The sequence below is a fragment of the Oncorhynchus mykiss genome, chromosome 10 (assembly GCF_013265735.2).
Source record: "Oncorhynchus mykiss isolate Arlee chromosome 10, USDA_OmykA_1.1, whole genome shotgun sequence".
Taxonomy (NCBI): Eukaryota; Metazoa; Chordata; class Actinopteri; order Salmoniformes; family Salmonidae; genus Oncorhynchus; species Oncorhynchus mykiss.
This window is the reverse complement of record NC_048574.1, coordinates 34,379,783-34,397,873: the sequence shown is the minus strand read 5'-3', so window position 1 is coordinate 34,397,873 and position 18,091 is coordinate 34,379,783. Positions and strand designations below refer to the sequence as shown.

The 18,091-nt window shown below is 41.9% G+C and overlaps 3 protein-coding genes across 7 annotated transcripts; all 3 read right to left on the bottom strand.

The window, feature by feature from the left end:
• Positions 1-639: 639 nt before the first annotated feature.
• Positions 640-6,164, bottom strand: LOC110533701 (schwannomin-interacting protein 1). Of its 2 annotated transcripts, XM_036990105.1 has the most exons (8): positions 5,687-6,164; positions 5,492-5,540; positions 4,367-4,575; positions 3,799-3,929; positions 3,600-3,687; positions 3,154-3,267; positions 2,923-3,034; positions 640-2,713 (listed from the first exon to the last, which is right to left on the bottom strand). In XM_036990105.1, the coding sequence occupies exons 3-8, from the start codon at positions 4,565-4,567 to the stop codon at positions 2,619-2,621; spliced, it is 741 nt and encodes a 246-aa protein (XP_036846000.1). In that variant the 5' UTR covers positions 4,568-4,575; positions 5,492-5,540; positions 5,687-6,164; the 3' UTR covers positions 640-2,618. The 2 variants fall into 2 exon arrangements, with proteins under 2 accessions (XP_036846000.1, XP_021473838.2); XM_021618163.2 differs by lacking the exon at positions 5,492-5,540 and having other exon boundaries at positions 5,687-6,158.
• Positions 6,165-6,426: 262 nt separating this feature from the next.
• Positions 6,427-10,132, bottom strand: LOC110533700 (flavin-containing monooxygenase FMO GS-OX4). Of its 3 annotated transcripts, none has more exons than XM_021618162.2 (7): positions 9,661-10,132; positions 8,633-8,873; positions 8,372-8,510; positions 8,079-8,215; positions 7,939-7,991; positions 7,293-7,735; positions 6,427-7,132 (listed from the first exon to the last, which is right to left on the bottom strand). In XM_021618162.2, the coding sequence occupies exons 2-7, from the start codon at positions 8,860-8,862 to the stop codon at positions 6,806-6,808; spliced, it is 1,329 nt and encodes a 442-aa protein (XP_021473837.1). In that variant the 5' UTR covers positions 8,863-8,873; positions 9,661-10,132; the 3' UTR covers positions 6,427-6,805. The 3 variants fall into 3 exon arrangements, with proteins under 3 accessions (XP_021473837.1, XP_021473836.1, XP_021473835.1); XM_021618161.2 differs by lacking the exon at positions 9,661-10,132 and adding an exon at positions 9,311-9,632; XM_021618160.2 differs by lacking the exon at positions 9,661-10,132 and adding an exon at positions 9,210-9,631.
• A 685-nt stretch (positions 10,133-10,817) lies between these two features.
• On the bottom strand, positions 10,818-17,639 carry med31 (mediator complex subunit 31). Of its 2 annotated transcripts, NM_001160598.1 has the most exon segments (6): positions 10,829-11,208; positions 11,523-11,636; positions 11,751-11,796; positions 16,118-16,214; positions 16,621-16,695; positions 17,440-17,616. In NM_001160598.1, coding segments are annotated over 5 exon segments (300 nt in total). In that variant the 5' UTR covers positions 17,462-17,616; the 3' UTR covers positions 10,829-11,208; positions 11,523-11,576.
• Positions 17,640-18,091: the final 452 nt, after the last annotated feature.

Genomic DNA, 18,091 nt, shown 5'->3' with positions numbered 1-18,091 from the left:
GATTTATGTTTATTGACATTTTTCATGAACCCTTTTGTCAAATCCAAAATGTGTGTAAATTGGGTATTTACATCATTGTAAATCTTACAGCAGTAAGAAAAATCCTCATTCATCGTTCTCTGTATGTTTGTGGTGGTATTGATATTTTTGCGTATTTAATGTGTACAAATATAATATCTTACCTGGTTTTCTGGTGTTTTGAAAGATTGTCCTTTGTCACTTTAAAATATACCAGCCTGTTTCTTCCCTCTTGCCTTTGTCCTCGTAGCCAATGAACTCATCAGTAAAACAGTTAGCATACAGTAACAGTAACTTTCTCTCACCTTTCACATTATTATTTTACTCCTCTCCTCCTCCTGCTCTCTCTATCTCTCATCTGGTGCAGGTCAGGCATCCCTGACTCTGTTGCGCAACTATCCTCCTACCTCAGTTTTTCTTCATCCTCATCTCTCCCTCCCTATTCCTCTGTTGTTGTCCTCTCAATCATTAGTGCTGAGCTAGTCAACTGAAGGTCCCACTGGTACACACACGTTTACTCACTCGCACGCAAGCACTTAAACTATAGATTTGAACAAATATTGGAAATATTGTATGGTGTGCTAGCAGCAGCAAAGACAAACACAGTGACAGCACACAACATTGAATAACCTTACAAGGTTTATTGAATGCAAAATTATACGTTTAAAAAAAGTTAAGAATGAATAATACTTCAGAGATTAAAAAGTTCAATGTTACTTCATTGCATTCACCCTTTTCCCATGGTCTTGAATCTGCTATCACAGTTCATTGTTTCATCATACTACAAATACACGATTATTGGAAGTACCACATATAATAATTGCTAGTTAAGACACAAGAGGTAATAAGGCCAGGAGTTTTTCCTGATCATGTGACTTGAAGAGGAAAGACTCTGGGCCAGTAACCTGAACCGGGTGTTTGTCCCTGGTGAGGTCACATGGTCAGGAAAATATCCTGGCCTTATTACCTCTTGTGTCTTAACTAGCAATTATTATATGTGGTACTTCCAATAATCGTGTGTATTTGTAGTATGATGAAACAATGAACTGTGATAGCAGGACAAATACAAGAGGGAAGAAACAGGCTGGTATATTTTAAAATGGCAGACAAATGACAATCTTTCATAGCACCAGAAAACCAGGTAAGATATTATATTCATTATTAATGTCTCAAAAGTACCCTTTTTGGTTTTGCTTATTTTTAGACACATTTATATTATTGTTCAGAATACAAAGAATACATTATAGGTAATTAACCAATCACAGCCCTACTGTAGGATTGCACATTCAGCAAATCACCAGCAGAAGGAGTTCCCTTTGAATCATAACTTTAAAAGTAACAGAGCCCACTCTGGAAATGTGATGTACTAGTAAAATAGATTGTTTTGAACAATGTCTAAAACTGAACAAAATCAAAAAGGGTACTTTTGAGATAATATTAATAGTTTTAATCTTGAATAAATTAATGTGTAAAATTGTATTTCAGAATGTAATGACAGTCCGTATTTTAGAGCCTGTAGGGGTATAATGACACCAAGGTGTTGTCATGCATAGGATTAAAAAGGGCCTAAAATTGCCACTTCCATCATGATACATTTAAAAAATCTGATTTGTGTTACAAATGTAAAAAGCACATCAAACATCCTTCATCCCAATGAAGTTTCTATGTGAGAATTGCCAGAACAATCTGAGAAACACAAAATATTTTCGGGCTATGCTGGCATGGAGTCAATCGACCAATTGCAGCTTTGTAGTTTCCTATGCTGGTGGTAGTTATAGTTATGGCTGCAAACCAGGTATATCATAAAATACATAATGGCAATACCCACAGGCTTATGGGCACTATGCGGACAATTCACTTACATCAACAACTACACGAGGCTTATATTATACATAATAGAGGATAATTAGCAACAAAGAAACTTCTCTACCAAATTGTTACAGGACAGTTCGCTTTAGCCTGAATATGTAACTCCTTAGCTTGTTTTATACAAGCTATAAGTGGACAATTCCCTTAAATTAGTAAATCAAGGATATTGCAATGCTTACACAATAAAACTTATGCAAAGCGGTATCCCTCATATATGTAAATGATATAACTCATTGAATGTTGGGTTACAATATGGCTGTGAAGGTTCTCCATCTGACACCCCCAAGATAAATAGGACTTTCTTACCACAGGCAAAAGACTATGAGTCAGATATTACTAGAGATGTTTCAAACAACATCACAAATGGCTTAAAACCCTTTCTGATATTAAATATTTTTGGTTAAGTGCATGCGTAAGTCAAAACAGGTCCTAATACAGTACTCTCTCCACTAATGATGATGAATATTACGCTGGTCAAGATCAGGTGGGGATGATGAAGAGAAAGTTATGACACCGGTCCAAGATGTTGCTCATCAGTTTGCTCATAATCAACATTTCTCCTTTACGAAAAATCATGTTGAGTAGGCTATTATGGCAATACTTCTGACAGTCTCATTGTGGCATATCTGGGCCAAAATCACTTTATCCACTATTGGTCACAATGACTTCCTGTCCTGGTACCCTGTCCATGGCAGTGGTGATGTCACATCCTGTGCACCTGTGGGTCAACATTATGTCAGATCCTGTACATCCAGGAGCATGGCATCCTGTTTGGTCCTCAGCTGGTCCCTTATCAACAGGTGACTCACCAACTCAGAGCTCAGGTCTACAAGAATATAATAGAATATTACTAGTGTTACTACTATTGTCACATGCAAAGCACAACAACAAGGCACAAATACATAGAGCCAAAAATGCACAAACTGTACGGCAAGCACTCACATGCCAGTGCACTCACTAACAAGTTATTACCATGTAATAACCACTTTTTCCCATGTAATGACCAAGATTTCCATGTAGTGACCGCCTACTGACCGTGTACGTCATGGTTGAGTGAGGTCCTGAGGGAACTGAGCTGTTGTATTGAGCAGATCTGCAGGTCACAGCATTCCAGATGCTTCCTCTTAGTGATCACACAGGCGAGGTGCTGAGACACACACACAGGAATTATTCACACATACCAATCTTCACCTCTCAGACAATGCTCAGTGTTTTCCTCTATCTCCACAGTCCACACGTACAGTCTCCCTTCTCCATCCTTCTTACCTCCTTCTCTTTCTGTTCAGCGAGCAGCTTGTTTTTAAGCGCACTCAGAGCGGCCCTCACCTCCAGCTTCAGGCCAGAGGGATGGTAACCATGGCTACCTGCCTCTTTAGAACCCTGACAGTTAACAGGAAACACAAAATGGCATGAGTATGGATGCCAGGGTTGGGGTCAATTCCATTTAAATTCCAGTCAGTTCAGAAAGTAAACCAAATTTAAATTCCAAATTTTCATAATTGAAAAGCATTGAAGAGAGTTGGAATTGGAATTTCAGTGTACTTCCTGAATTGACTGGAATTTAAATGTAATTGACCCCAACCCTGATGGATGAATGAATGATACATCACTGTAGAACAGAGTTCTTCACACCTCGTCCTAGAGTGCCGCAATGTGTGTAGGTTTTTGTCCCAGTCTTGAGCTAGACTATAATACAGGAGGGAATCGCTCACCTCTTTGCCAGCCCCTTCCTCCGTATCATCATCCTCGCTCTCACTGTTGTTGGTGTAGCATAACTGTAGATTTCTGTGATTGTGGAATCTGTAATAAGAAAAGGAAAAGGCAACAATTGCATGAACAGAAATAACAGAAATTAGATGGTTTCAGAGAATACAGAATGAAGTTGATAATGAGATTTTTGACATTTGTTACCTAGATGAGAAAACAGTAACTCGACACCTTCCATAGTCCTCCTCCTCCCATTCCTCTCTCCTCCGAAGCCCACCCTGCCTCTCCTCCGCCCAGCCCCCTGACACACTCCTCTGTTCCGACCCACTCATACTCTGAAAGAGAGGAATAGAGGGAGGGATCAGGGATGGAGAGATTACATGGGAGGAGGGAAGGGGTGGAGACGTGTGGTGGTGGGGTATTTAAGAGTGTATGGGTGTCATTAAACCCATCTCTGCAGTCTTTTTCAAACAGACAAGTTCAGTTTTAATGCCAGGGGTTCTCAGGGTGTTATTCCAATCATCTTATTAACAGAGGTTATTACTGTGATCTTGGGCTCCAGCTTTCAGCCTAATACCAGTAGACGACAGTCACATGTGTAAGGCAAAGAGAGAAGTAGGATGAAGTTACCCCTAGATTCTGATCTAAGGTCAACGTTGTGCTGTTCCCGCTAATTGTTAAGGTCTTGATTTGGGGCAGATAAGCTAATCTCAGATCTGTCGTTAAGGGCAGAGCACAAAAACGTCTACTTCCTCTCTTTATGCCCTCTGACCTTTGCCCTCTCCCTCCTCTCCTCCTCCTGTTTCTCTAGCTCGGCGATACGCAGGCTCAGGTCCTCCCACTGCATGATGGGTAGGTCCTGGTCTTCATCCGAGGACCCTCCGCTCTGGTGAAGTTGCCCTACCCCTTCCTCACCAGACAGCTCTGTGTCATCACCCTCCTTCTCCTCTGCTGTCTCTGTATCTCCCTCCATCCTTCACCCTGTTGTTGTGGGCAGAAGGCCGAGAAAGGGAGGTCAAGGAAGAGGATTTGATTAATTTTAATTTGGCATAAAGTGACTCAGGTGGGTGGTCTCTGATATATACAGTGGGGCAAAAAAGTATTTAGTCAGCCACCAATTGTGCAAGTTCTCCCACTTAAAAAGATGAGAGAGGCCTGTAATTTTCATCATAGGTACACTTCAACTATGATTGACAAAATGAGAAAAAAAATCCAAAAAATCACATTGTAGGATTTTTAATGAATTTATTTGCAAATTATGGTGGTAAATAAGTATTTGGTCAATAACAAAAGTTTATCTCAATACTTTGTTATATACCCTTTGTTGGCAATGACAGAGGTCAAACGTTTTCTGTAAGTCTTCACAAGGTTTTCACACACTGTTGCTGGTATTTTGGCCCATTCCTCCATGCAGATCTCCTCTAGAGCAGTGGTGTTTTGGGGCTGTTGCCCTCATTTTGTCTGTCATAGTAGAAGTGTACCTATGATGAAAATTACAGGCCTCTCTCATCTTTTTAAGTGGGAGAATTTGCACAATTGGTGGCTGACTAAATACTTTTTTTGCCCCACTGTATAAACAACAACAACAATATATATATATATATATAGCATCAAAAATAAGCTGCCAAGATCATTATACAATGTGCACAATCTTGCTACAGGATAAAGCAGAATGTATCAACAATAGGATACCAGGATAGCCTACTCAGGGGGAAAACACAAAGCATTCCTTAGAGAAGTTCGAAAAACACTGACTGAACTGTAGGCGAGACTAGTCTATTTCGTAATAGTGATTTAAAAAAAATTCTTTCCCATTATCTAAACTCGGAAGTACGCATGCACTAGCCTACACCGGAAAATTCCCAATCTGTTTTAAAAGGTTACTTTTCAGACTCACTCTGACTGTAGAACGAGTGCGCTCAGATTTCTTGCCATGAACGTGCTGCCTGGAACGCGCGTACGACACGTTGAATACAAAGTATCTCTTCTCCTTCGATATAACGCACATGTATGCCACACACACCATTAAAGATTTGTTGTTTATAATTTTAATATTGAGGGGGGCTGGTGGCAAGCGGATACTTTGACTTACCTATTCCAGACCGTGTCCTACTCCCGACATCGAGGTCTCCTTCTCTTGTTTATGTCTTATATAATTAGATAACTTTCGGTTTCCCAGTTCTCGGCGGTGTGGGCAATCGTTTTAATAACTCACAATAAGTTATTGACTTCTGATTTAACTCTTCCTTTAAGTTAAGAAAACACCCTGCCTGCCTTTCTACTGTGCCCTTTCCCCATTCCTCCCGCCCCCCTCTTTCCTCTGACCCGTTCCCACAGTTTTTGTTTAACCTCTACCTTCTGCAGCCGGGAAAGATACGCCCGCTTTTCCTACATCCAATGTGCCACTACATCCCTCCGAGCCTATCCCTTTTAAATAGCGATGCTTCGGATTCCTGGAAGTGTTGAAAATACATGCGATATCTATTTAAGATTAAAACAATCGGGTGTGGTCTGGCTCTGGTTCTACATTTCGAACTAGAAACAATTGTAAAGGAGGGTTATAAAGGTTAAGAATGTACTCTTAATTAGTGTCGAATTTCAACATTATGGGATATGACTACTCAAACCAGATGGGAAAACCCGGGAGAGAAAGTCACCCACTATATATTACAGCATTTGGAGAAAAACTGAAACACATACATATCTCAATGTCTTTTAAAATAGCCTGACATGCAGGCCAGATGGCTAATGTTACATTCATGTCATTCGAATTATAATAGGGAAATCCTAAATAAACTAAAATAGTCATATTAAAAAAAGTGGACAAATTGGTTTTCTAATATTTCCATGGCATTTTTTTATTTCCTTGGAGCTTGGCAATTTTGGCATTGGAAATACACTCCTTAATGACATTTTCAAAATGTATTGATATAAAATATCCTACAAATAATTAAATATTGAAAAATCTGACAGAGATATGACATGTTTTCTGTTTACAATAAGTGAAAGAAAAGCTGGTGAGGTGCATTTGTTATAGGCTAGGCTACTAACATTATCTAAAGGATTGTGGGTGAAATTGCATACATTATAATAAATTATGTAAAAGTAACATTTCAGTGAAAGGCCTACATCATTCTGTCCATTTATCCAAGGATGCTCAGTCATTTCCTCTCCTCCTATCCTATTCCTAACCTCTACTTTCCTCTCCTCCTCATTCACCAGCATGCAGTTCCTGTTCCTCCCACTGTGTGTCACTGACGAGTCGATAGTTCACCTGCCGGTAGTTCTGTGGGTGAACCTGTCTCTGCCTCCATACCTCCTCATACAGGCTCTGTGTGACTGGGGGTAGAGGGGCAAACCTCCCAGTCTGAGCTAAGGTCTGGGCATAACCCCACTGTTCCTTGTCCATCTTCAGCATATGTCTGAGCTGCACCCCCCTCTCCACCTTCCTCGCCATCTCTCCCTGGGCCTCCTCTTCCATCTCAGCCTGCGATGGCAGGGCCACGGAGCCCTCCAGCACTGCCAGGGCAAACTGGACCTGAGAGAAAGAGGGGAAGAGCGAGAGAAATTGATAGAGAGAGAGAAATAACAAAAAAGCAATAAGAGAGAGAATGAACAAGATATAGTGAGGGAGGGATGGGGTAGACAGACATTTTGTTCCACAAAAATAAGATAATCAACATCACCATCAACCTCACCTGGCAGTGGAAGTGGGGGAAGGGGCAGATTATTTTACAGATGCCTATGATGAAGAGTGAGGGGAATGCTGGGGGCATCAGGGACCTGTAGAGCGGGGTTACCAGGTGCTCCTGAACCTCCAGGCCCAATCGGGCTGGCTCCAGGAAAGGGTAGCTGAAGTTGTAGCCCGTGCAGAGCAGCAGGACCTGGGCCTGGGTAATGGACCCATCCTGGAACCGCAGAGACCCATCCTCCTGGATCTCCTCCACAGGGGTGGCCTGGTGGACTCCATAGGGCAGAGGAAAGGGCAGGGTGGGCTTACCGTGGCTCAGAGTCACCTGGGCGTTGGATCGACCCAGTTCTAGTGAGATGTCAAGTCCTGAGGCCCCAGCGCCCAGCACTACCACTGACTGACCTGAGAAGGGCTCTGGGTGGCGGTATGAGTGACTGTGGATCACTTTGCCTAGAGAGATACGGGGGGATGGGATGAGATACAGATTCAGAGAAAGAGGGAGATAAAGAGATGAGATAAAAGCCATGAGTTTTTCCTGAACACCTAACCTGGCCCAGACATTTTCCAGTTCAGGTTGCATGGTCAGGAAAATTCTGGGCATGAGATATTGGTAGAGAAAGAGAGGGATAGGGATTGATGACTGTGGTGTACACCTTTAAATCGCTCTAGCCCAGGGATGGATGGGATGTGGGGGTCAGAGTAGTGCCTACAGGGAAAGGAGACAGGGGTCAAGAGTTAAGGGTTAGGGTGTAAAAGACATTGTAAATATCTAAAGCACATGCACATCTCTTACCCACTGCAGATGAACACGGAATCAAAAGTTTCAGTGTTCTGTGATCCAGACTTGTCACGTGAGGTCACCTCCCACGTCGTCATTGGTCCTTTACCCTCTGTCACCACAGGGCTCACTTCATCCACCACAGCGCTGAACTAACAAAGAATGGGGGAGAGATGGGGTGAGAGGCTTTAGACTCTTGTCCTGTTAAACGAAATTAACATGTTCCTGTTATAACCTGAAATCGATGAGTGTGTACCTTCCTTCTCTACCCCTGACAGAGGACCATGTGTGTGAGTGACGGTACCTACCCTAATATGTGGTGTGATGCAGTGGCTCTGGCAGTATCTCTCAAGATACTTCTGCACTTCCTGGTGTGGCAGGAAGGAGGGCAGCTGGGGGTCAAAGGGGAAGTCAGGGAACATCATGACCTCCTTGGGCAGGTTGGTCCTGCATAGAGTTAAGGGGGTGTAAAATATGAGACAAACAAAATAAGACCTGGTTCATGTCAGAGAGAGAGAGACAGAGAGAGACATGGAGAGAAAGAGAGGGTGGAGTTAGTGTTACTGTACCGGAGGTCTCTGTACATGCTGCTGTGAATGGGCAGCCCGTTGTCATAGCTACCGGTGCGTTCCTCGTAGAACCATGTGCCGCCCACGTGTTCCGTGAGCTCGTAGACGACAGGTGGGGCGAAGTTGTCTGGGCGGGACAAGATGTGACGTGCGGCACACAGACCTGCAGCTCCCGCGCCCACCACCGCAACTCGCAGCTGCTGCATCCTCACGGTCCTGTCCGAGGACATGCCAGACAGACCTGGAATACAATTACACCAAGGACTTATTCAGGAGGGTGTTTATAAAAATACAGCTAGAGAACTGACTAATAACTCTAAAGAAAACAGACCAGCACTGTGAGACAACACTGACACCAAATAGACAAATGACTCTGTCGCTGACATACCTACACAACAGACAAACAATACCCACTGTCTGTCACACACACTGTCCAACTGGGTAACATTGTATATGATGCCAAACAGATACATCTGAGCTCAAGAGAGAGAATGCACATAATCTAAACATTACAGTGTGTGTTTGAGCTGTGGGGGTTTGGTGGGAGGGGACTGAGGATGTTTCAAAGTTTACTTACGTGTAAAGCAAAAAACTGCTGTGCATTGAGCAGGGTTAAAACAATAGAAGAAGAAAAGTAATTTCAACAGAAGACAAGAAGGAAAAGTCAAAACACTTAACCTCACAATCCTTCAGCGGTACAGCAGCCTACAGTCTACTTCCGCACAGAGTGAAGTGAACATTGATCTTCAGACAAAAAATTGACATTGGGAGAGTCTCAATTGTTCCTCCTCGCCTTCTCAAATCCCACTGGAGGAGAAGGTCAGAGGGGCGGGACCTCTGGCTTTCTCCTCCAATGGGTTTTGAGAAGAAGGCGAGGAGACAGGAGGCGAAGAGTATACAATTGAACTCCTACCATTATCGAAACAACATCACGTGACAAAGAGTAGTAATTTTGGGGGATACGTCATAAACCAGAAGCGTGACAGACGCAAAACACACAACCACAATTCTTTGAGTTGAACATTTACCGCGTGTTAATAAACAACCATCCACAAATGTATTGTAATGAAACAGGCAGGAAGCAGGTCTCGAACCCTCGACCTTCGAGCCCGAGGTCCGGCGCTCTATCGACTGTGCAACAAAAGCATGCTCGTGCGGCAGGTTCGATTTCCGCACTTTATAAACCCACTACTCCCTCCTTTCAGCGCTAGTTTGCGACTCCACGTTTTACAGGAACGCGCTCACCGGCCAAGCGGCCAAGCACACGCACTGTCGTGGATGCAAGGTCCGATCACTTCTGACACCAGTGTAATGAAACAGGCAGGGAGCGAGCCCGAGGTCCGGCCCGCTATCAACTGTGCAGCAAAAGCATGCCCAGGGTCGTTACAGTATTTTGGAGCAAATTACAGGACAATGAGAAATTTGATTTTTTCAACTTCGCAATAATCCGTGCTGTGCTCTTATCACAACAGTTTTTGTTCAGTAATCTTCCGAGTTTGTGACAACTCAAAACGTTGGTTATATTTTGCGCCATCTTGGTAAGGGAATACGAAATAGATAAAAAAAAGTATCCAATTACAGTTATACATTCCAAATGCATCATAATTCAGAAATAATCCACGTTGTGTTTACTAAATGTAATAATATTAATTGTACAGAATTGTTTGAGAGGTTGTTCACGGTCTTTACCCATATTGGAAATAGATTAATACAAGAAGCATCTAGTCATAAAAAGATTGAAAGCTCTAATCCATCTGTAAAATTGAAGTGTTAAAGATTCTGCGATAGAAATGTTAAGGTAAATTCCGATTGAGCCGACATAAGCACTATTTACCGTGAATGCAGTAGACGCTAAAGTGTGTACATTGCCATAACACTTTTATCACGCTGTAATGCTTACTTTCATGATGTAGAGGCCTGAATCAGGGTGACAATTTGTTTTACATACACACTTTTACAACAGTCCCATATTTGAATGTGTATTATATTTCTCCATAAGTGTTTTTCACTGCTTATATTGTTATTTTAGCTCTCGGTTGCATAATATCCATTACTGACCTTAAGAATCTATCATAGTTTTCTAATACTAACCAAAACTGCTGCCTCACTCTCCCTGAGAAATTAGGAGTAAACAATGTTGCCCATTTCCACCACTGTTCTATTGAGGTCAAACGACACAAAGAAACAGCATTTTAACCAAAAGTTATTTTTATTATACAAAGTCAGAAACATAAATAAGAGCAAAGAGAGACATCGCCATGATCCATATCACACACATTTCCAGGAGGCTGAATTGACATTTGAGTCCATGTCCATTCAAGTTCAATCATCCTGTTTTTTTATGCCACAGATTCTCTCTCTCTCTCTCTCATTTAGCAGTAGCATTGCCATGAGGCAGCTGTTGCTGCTGTTGTTGCTCTGCCAGAGCCTGCTGCAGACGGGTGCGTTTCCGGGAATAGTGCTGCCAGTGCAGTAATTGCTGCTCATCGATGAACTTGGCACATTGTGCATTCACAAGCTCCTTCCTGAAGTGCTCGTACTGAAGCAGCTCCAGCATGTGCAGGCAGTGGGGGTATCTGCATGACAAGGGAGACACACACAGAGCCTTCAAAAAGTATTCACACCGCTGAACCTTTTCCAGATTCTGTTACAGCCTGAATTTAAAATGGATTCAATTGAGATAAAATGTATCACAGGCCTACATACAATAACCCATAATGTCAAAGTAGAATTGTTTTTCATAAAAATAAATTAATAAAAAAAATGAAAGCTGAAATGTCTTGAGTCAGTAAGTATTAAACTTTGATATCACAAGTACAGATGTGCTTAACAAGTCACATGGACTCACTGTGTGCAATAATATTGTTATATGATATTTTTAAATGACTACCTCTTCTCTGTACCCCACACATAAAATTATTTGTAAGGTTCCTCAGTCGAGTAATTAATTCAGATTCAACCAAAGACCAGGGATGATATCCAATGCCTCGCAAAAAAAGGACACCTATTGGTAGATGTGTAAAAATAAAAAAAGCAGAAACTGAATATCCATTTGAGCATTGTGAAGTTTTAATTCTGATAGGCAAACTGACATCATTTGAGTCAATTGGAGGTGTACCTGTGGATGTCTTTCAGGGCCTACCGTCAAACTCCGTGCCTCTTTGCTTGACAACATGGGAAAATCAAAAGAAATCAGCAAAGATCTCAGATAAAACATTTGTAGACCTCCACAAGTCTGGTTCATCCTTGAGAGCAATTTCCAAACGCATGAAGGTACCACGTTCATCTGTGCAAACAATAGTACACAAGTATAAACACCATGGGACCACGCAGCCGTCATACCACTCAGGAAGTTGACGCGTTCTGTCTCCTAGAGATGAACGTACTTTGGTGCAAAAAGTGCAAATCAATCCCAGAACAGCAGCAAAGGACCTTGTGAAGATGCTGGAGGAAATAGGTACCTATATCCACAGTAAAACAAGTCCTATATCGACATAACCTGAAAGGCCGCTCAGCAAGGAAGAAGTCACTACTCCAAAATCGCCATAAAAAATCCAGACTACGGTTTGCAGCTGCACATGGGGACAAAGATGGTACTTTTTGGAGAAATGTCCTGTGGTCTGATGAAACAAAAATAGAACAGTTTGGCCATAATGACCATTGTTATGTTTGAATGAAAAAGGGTAAGGCTTGCAAGCCAAAGAACACCATCCCAACCATGAAGCACGGGGGTGGCATCATGTTGTGGGGGTGGCATCATCATGTTGTGGGGGTGCTTTGCTGCAGGAGGGACTGGTGCACTTCACAAAATAGATGGCATCATGAGGGAGGAAGATCGTGGATATATTGAAGCAACATCTCAAGACATCAGTCAGGAAGTCAAAGCTTGGTTGCAAATGGGTCTTCCAAATGGACAATGACCCCAAGCATACTTCCAAAGTTGTGGTAAAATGGCTTAAGGACAACAAAGTCAAGTTATTGGAGTGGCCATTACAAAGCCCTGACCTCAATCCTATAGAACATTTCTGGGCAGAACTGAAAAAGCATGTGTGAGCAAGGAGGCCTACAAACCTGACTCAGTTACACCAGCTCTGTCAGGAGGAATGGGACAAAATTCACCCAACTTATTGTGGGAAGCTTGTGGAAGGCTACCTGAAACCTTTGACCCAAGTTAAACAATTTAAAGGCAATTCTACCAAATACTAATTGAGTGTATGCCAACTTCTGACCCACTGGGAATGTGATGAAAGAAATAAAAGCTGAAATAAAATCACTTCTATTAATCTGACATTTCACATTCTTAAAATAAAGTGGTGATCCTAACTGACCTAAGACAGGGAATTTTTACTCTGATTAAATGTCAGTAATTGTGAAAAACCAAGTTTAAATGTATTTGGCCTAGGTGTATTTAAACGTCCGACTTCAACTGTAAACAGATACAGGCGTTCTTTCTAACTCAGTTGCTAAAGAAAGGAAACCGCTCAGGGATTTCACCATGAGGCCAATGGTAACTTTAAAAAAGTTAAAGAGTTTAATGGCTGTGATTGTAGAAAACTGGATGGATCAACAACATTGTATACTGAACAAAAATATAAAAACGCCAACATGTTAAGTGTTGGGCCATGTTTCATGAGCTGAAATTAAAGACCCCAGAACATTTCCATACTCACAAAAAGCTTCTCTCAAATTTTGTGCACAAATTTGTTACCATCCCAGTTGGTGAGCATTTCTCCTTTGCCAAGATAATCCATACACCTGACAGGTGTGGCATATCAAGCTGATAAAAACAGCATGATCATTCCACAGGTGCATCTTGTGCTGGGGACAATAAAAGGCCACCAAAATGTGCAGTTTTGTCAAACAACACAATGCCACAGATATTTCAAGTTGAGGGAGCGTGCAATTGGCATACTGACTCCAGAAATGTCCACCAGAGCTGTTGCCAGAGAATTTAAAGTACATTTCTCTACCATAAGCTGCCTCCAACATCATTTTAGAGAATTTGGCAGTACTTCCAGCTGGCCTCACAACCGCAGACCACTTGTAACCACGACAGCCCTGGACCTCCACATCCGGCTTCTTAACCTGCGGGATCATCTGAGACCAGCCACCAGGACAGCTGATGAAACTGAGGAGTATTTATGTCTATAATAATGCCCTTTTGTGGGGAAAAACAAATGTCTGATTGGCTGGGCCCGTCTCCCCAGTAGGTGGGCCTCCCAGGCCCACCAATGGCTACATTAATTTATTTAAATTGACTGATTTCCTTATATGAACTGTAACTCAGTAAAATCGTTGAATTAATATTTTCGTTCAGCAGTTTCTCTACAATACTAACCTAATTGACAGAGTGAAAAGTAGTCTGTACAGAATATACATTTGCCAAAACATGCATCCTGTGCTGAACTCTGCATTGGAATAGAGTTCAGCACAGGCAAAATCCTGGATGAAAATCTGGTTCAGTCCAACAGAAACTGGGACACAAATTCACCTTTCAGCAGAACAATAACATAAAACACAGCCAAATATACACTGGAGTTGCTTACAAAGATGACATTGAATGTTCCTGAGTTGCCTAGTTACAGTTTTGACTTAAATTGGCTTGAAGATCCATTGCAAGACTTGAAAATGGCTGTCTAGCAATGACCAACAAGCAACTTCACAGAGCTTGAAGAACTAAGAGTAATGTACAAATATTATACAATCCAAGTATGCAAAGCTCTTAAGAGATTTACCCAGACTCACTGCTGTAATCACTGCCAAAGGTGATTATAACATGTAACACTCAGGATATTGAATACTTAGCTAATCAAGAGATGTTTTTTTTATTTTTCATATAGAGTACCAGTCAAAAGTTTGGACACACCTACTCATTCAAGGGTTTTTCTTTATTTGTACTATTTTCTACATTGTAGAATAATAGTGAAGACATCAAAATTATGAACACATATGGAATCATGTAGTAACCAAAAAAAGTGTTCAATATATCAAAATATATTTGAGATTTTTCAAAGTAGCTACCCCTTGCCTTGATGACAGCTTTGCACACTCTTGGCATTCTCTCAACCAGCTTAATGAGGTATTCACCTGGAATGCATTTCAATTAACCATTGTGCCTTGTTAAGTTAATTTGTGGAATTCCTTTCCTTCTTAATGAGTTTGAGTCAATTAGTTGTGTTGTGACAAGGTATGGTTAGTATACAGAAGATATATTATGGCAAGAAGAGCTCAAATAAGCAAAGAGAAACGACAGCACATCATTACTTTAAGACATGAAGGTCAGTCATTGTGAAACGTTTCAAGAATTTTAAAAGTTTCTTCAACTGCAGTCGCAAAAACCATCAAGTGCTATGATGAAACTGGCTCTCATGTGGACAGCCACAAGAAAGGAAGACCCAGAGTTACCTCTGCTGCAGATGATAAGTTCATCAGAGTTAACAGAGCAAACAGCTGGAGGCAGGGCGTTCTCATATAGGGCTCAATTTTTATGGAATGGTCTGCCTATCCATGTGAGACGCAGACTCGATCTCAAACATTAAGTCTTTATTGAAGACTCATCTCTTCAGTAAGTCCTATGATTGAGTCTAGTCTGGCCCAGGAGTGTGAAGGTGAACGGAAAGGCACTGGAGCAACGAACCACCCTTGTCGTCTCTGTCTGGCCAGCTCCCCTCTCTCCACTGGGATTCTCTGCCTCTAACCCTATTACAGGGGCTGAGTCACTGGATTCCTGGTGCTCTTCCATGCTGTCCCTGGGATGGGTGCGTCACTTGAGTGGGTTGAGTCACTGACGTGATCTTCCTGTCCGGGTTGACGCCCCCTTGGGTTGTGCCGTGGCAGAGATCTTTGTGGGCTATACTCGGCTTTGTCTCAGGATGGTAAGTCGGTGGACGAAGATATCCCTCTAGTGGTGTGGGGGCTGTGCTTGGCAAAGTGGGTGGGGATATATCCTGCCCGTTTGGCCCTGTTCGGGGGTATCGTCGGACGGGGCCACAGTGTCTCCCGACCCCTCCTGTCTCAGCCTCCAGTATTTATGCTGCAGTAGTTTGTGTCGGGGGGCTAGGGTCAGTCTGTTATATCTGGAGTATTTCTCCTGTCTTATCCGGTGTCCTGTGTGAATTTAAGAATGCCCTCTACAATTCTCTCTCTCAGAGGCCCTGAGCCCTAGGACCATGCCTCAGGACTACCTGGCCTGATGACTCCTTGCTGTCCAGTCCACCTGGCCCTGCTGCTGCTCCAGTTTCAACTGTTCTGCCTGCGGCTATGGAACCCTGACCTGTTCTTCCACTTTGACAGAGTATTTTGTGTAGCTCATTTACCAAAAAATGACAATTAAATACATTTCAATCCCACTTTGTAACAACATGTGGAAAAAGTAAAGGGGTGTGAATACTTACTGAAGGCACTGTTGTACATACATTATACACATTGTTATACTACTGTGACTGATGTATATGATGCAGAGGGAAAAACAACAGTGAATCTTACTTCAGGAATTTGGCATATTCAGGCTCCTTCCAGTACAGTAGGTACTTCAGGTAGTTCACAAAGGGTTTTTCTCTCAGGTAACCCCTCTGAGCCAGAACTGGAGGGACACAGAGGACCAGAGATGAGTCACAAACAATGCTAGCTATATCTCAAATCAAATGTTATTGGTCACATTGACATTTTTTCTTGCAGATGTTATTGCAGGTGTAGCAAAATGCTCCAACTGTGCAGTAGTATGTAACAATTCACAACAATACACACAAATGTAAAATAATGGAATTAAGAAATATATAAATATTAGGACGAGCAATGTCGGAGTGGCACTGACTAAAATACAGTATATACATGAGATGAGTAAAGCAGTATGTAAACATTATTAAAGTGACCAGTGTTCCATTATTGAAGTGGTCAGTGATATCTGCAGGTTATAGTAACACGTGTCTTTGGTTGTACTGAGTGACAGAAAATTGAGGATAAGTTAGCTAGCTGAATAACCCACTCACAGTTCAGATAATTCGGATTGGCCAAGCATTGGATGAACTCCAGCTCTGATTGAAAGCGGTTCCTTGCCTGCTCCTCTGTGAAATTAGACACACAAAACAAGTTAGAGTAACATAACATTACAATTGACTTTGGGGAAAGCAGTTTGCTAGCCAAAACAGCTGGCTAGGAAACCATGGGTGTGTTCAGTTCATATGATGCATTACAGTTTATATCGAACAACATTTTTCCCCAAAACTGTGTGCACCTTTCTTCAACAGCCTTTGAGGTAAGTTCTATCCAAATATAGGTGCGACTATATGAAATTGCATAACTCGTACAGCACACCATAATCACAACGTTCTTCATCTGGCCGAGCAGTACAACACCGTTTCCGTTTACTTAAACGTTGCACACCGTTCTGTCGTAATGAACGCGTCCCAGAGAAAACTTGTTTTTATTTTTTGTACGCTTTATTTAAATAGGCAAGTCAGTAAAGAACAAATTATTAATTACAATGACGGCCTACCCCGGCCAAACCCAAACGACGCTGGGCCAATTGCGCGCCACCCTATGGGACTCCCAATCACAGCCGGTTGTGATACAGCCTGGAATCGAACCAGGGTCTGTAGTGACGCCTCTAAGACTGAGATGCAGTGCCTTAGACCGCTGCTACAACGTTAGCTCGAGCTACACCAATATATCACATTTAGCTTGCATTATGTGGACATTAGCAGCGACAAAACATCCAGTCCGCTAGCCACTTTATAGTTGTTTGTAGCCTACTTTGTCTAACGAGCTAGTTAGCTAACGTTAGATAGCGAGTTGGTTAGCTATATTACCTGATTCCATGACGCCTGCCATTAAAGATGACTGGGACTGCACGAAAACAACAGGTACCTTAAAACGGAAATGTGTAAGCTGTTTAAACGAATATATTTTTAATTTGCTGAATTAATTGTTGTGGTCTGGTCAGCAACAAAATCAGCCCGATCATGTCGCCATATTTTCCGTAAACTGCAGCAGTATCACTTTTTTACGACAATAGTAGACTGCCATTCTCAAGTTAACCACTGGAGGGCAGTATTCTCCCAGTCTTCAAATACAGTATGTCTGTCTGATAGGAGACTTCACAGACTTGTGGAATGTTTTGTTTTACATCCAGTACAATCATTTTCACTAAAGCTTACGTTGGACACGTGCCATCGAAATAAGGCAGGATTTACCACCCTGGAGTCTAGGTTATATGTAGATTTATCTTGATTTGTGATTAATACTATAAGGGCAATCTACATACTCACATAGTATTCACACACTGATTTTGTAACACACAGCCTGCAATTAAAATGAATAAAAGTAGAGATTTTGTGTCACTGGCCTACAGACACCATAATGTGAAGGTGGAAGTATGTTTTTTAGAAACGTTTACAAATTAATTACAAATGAAAAGCTGAAATGACTTGAGTCAATAAGTATTCAAACATTTTGTTATGG

What these genes read in the sequence shown, in the direction of transcription:
- LOC110533701 (XM_036990105.1), bottom strand. Translation starts at nt 4,567, where the DNA reads ATGGAGGGAGATACAGAGACAGCAGAGGAGAAGGAGGGTGATGACACA. An exon ending in GTTACTGTTTTCTCATCTAG is followed by an intron (nt 3,688 to 3,798) that starts GTAACAAATGTC and finishes TTCTTATTACAG; the next exon opens with ATTCCACAATCACAGAAATC. An exon ending in CTGAACAGAAAGAGAAGGAG is followed by an intron (nt 3,035 to 3,153) that starts GTAAGAAGGATG and finishes TGTGTGTCTCAG; the next exon opens with CACCTCGCCTGTGTGATCAC.
- LOC110533700 (XM_021618162.2), bottom strand. Translation starts at nt 8,862, where the DNA reads ATGTCCTCGGACAGGACCGTGAGGATGCAGCAGCTGCGAGTTGCGGTG. An exon ending in GCATCACACCACATATTAGG is followed by an intron (nt 8,216 to 8,371) that starts GTAGGTACCGTC and finishes ATTCTTTGTTAG; the next exon opens with TTCAGCGCTGTGGTGGATGA. An exon ending in TCCCCCACTTCCACTGCCAG is followed by an intron (nt 7,133 to 7,292) that starts GTGAGGTTGATG and finishes TCTTTCTCTCAG; the next exon opens with GTCCAGTTTGCCCTGGCAGT.
- med31 (XM_021617187.2), bottom strand. Translation starts at nt 17,461, where the DNA reads ATGGCAGGCGTCATGGAATCAG. An exon ending in CAATCCGAATTATCTGAACT is followed by an intron (nt 16,215 to 16,620) that starts GTGAGTGGGTTA and finishes GTGTCCCTCCAG; the next exon opens with TTCTGGCTCAGAGGGGTTAC. An exon ending in GAATATGCCAAATTCCTGAA is followed by an intron (nt 11,209 to 16,117) that starts GTAAGATTCACT and finishes CTTGTCATGCAG; the next exon opens with ATACCCCCACTGCCTGCACA.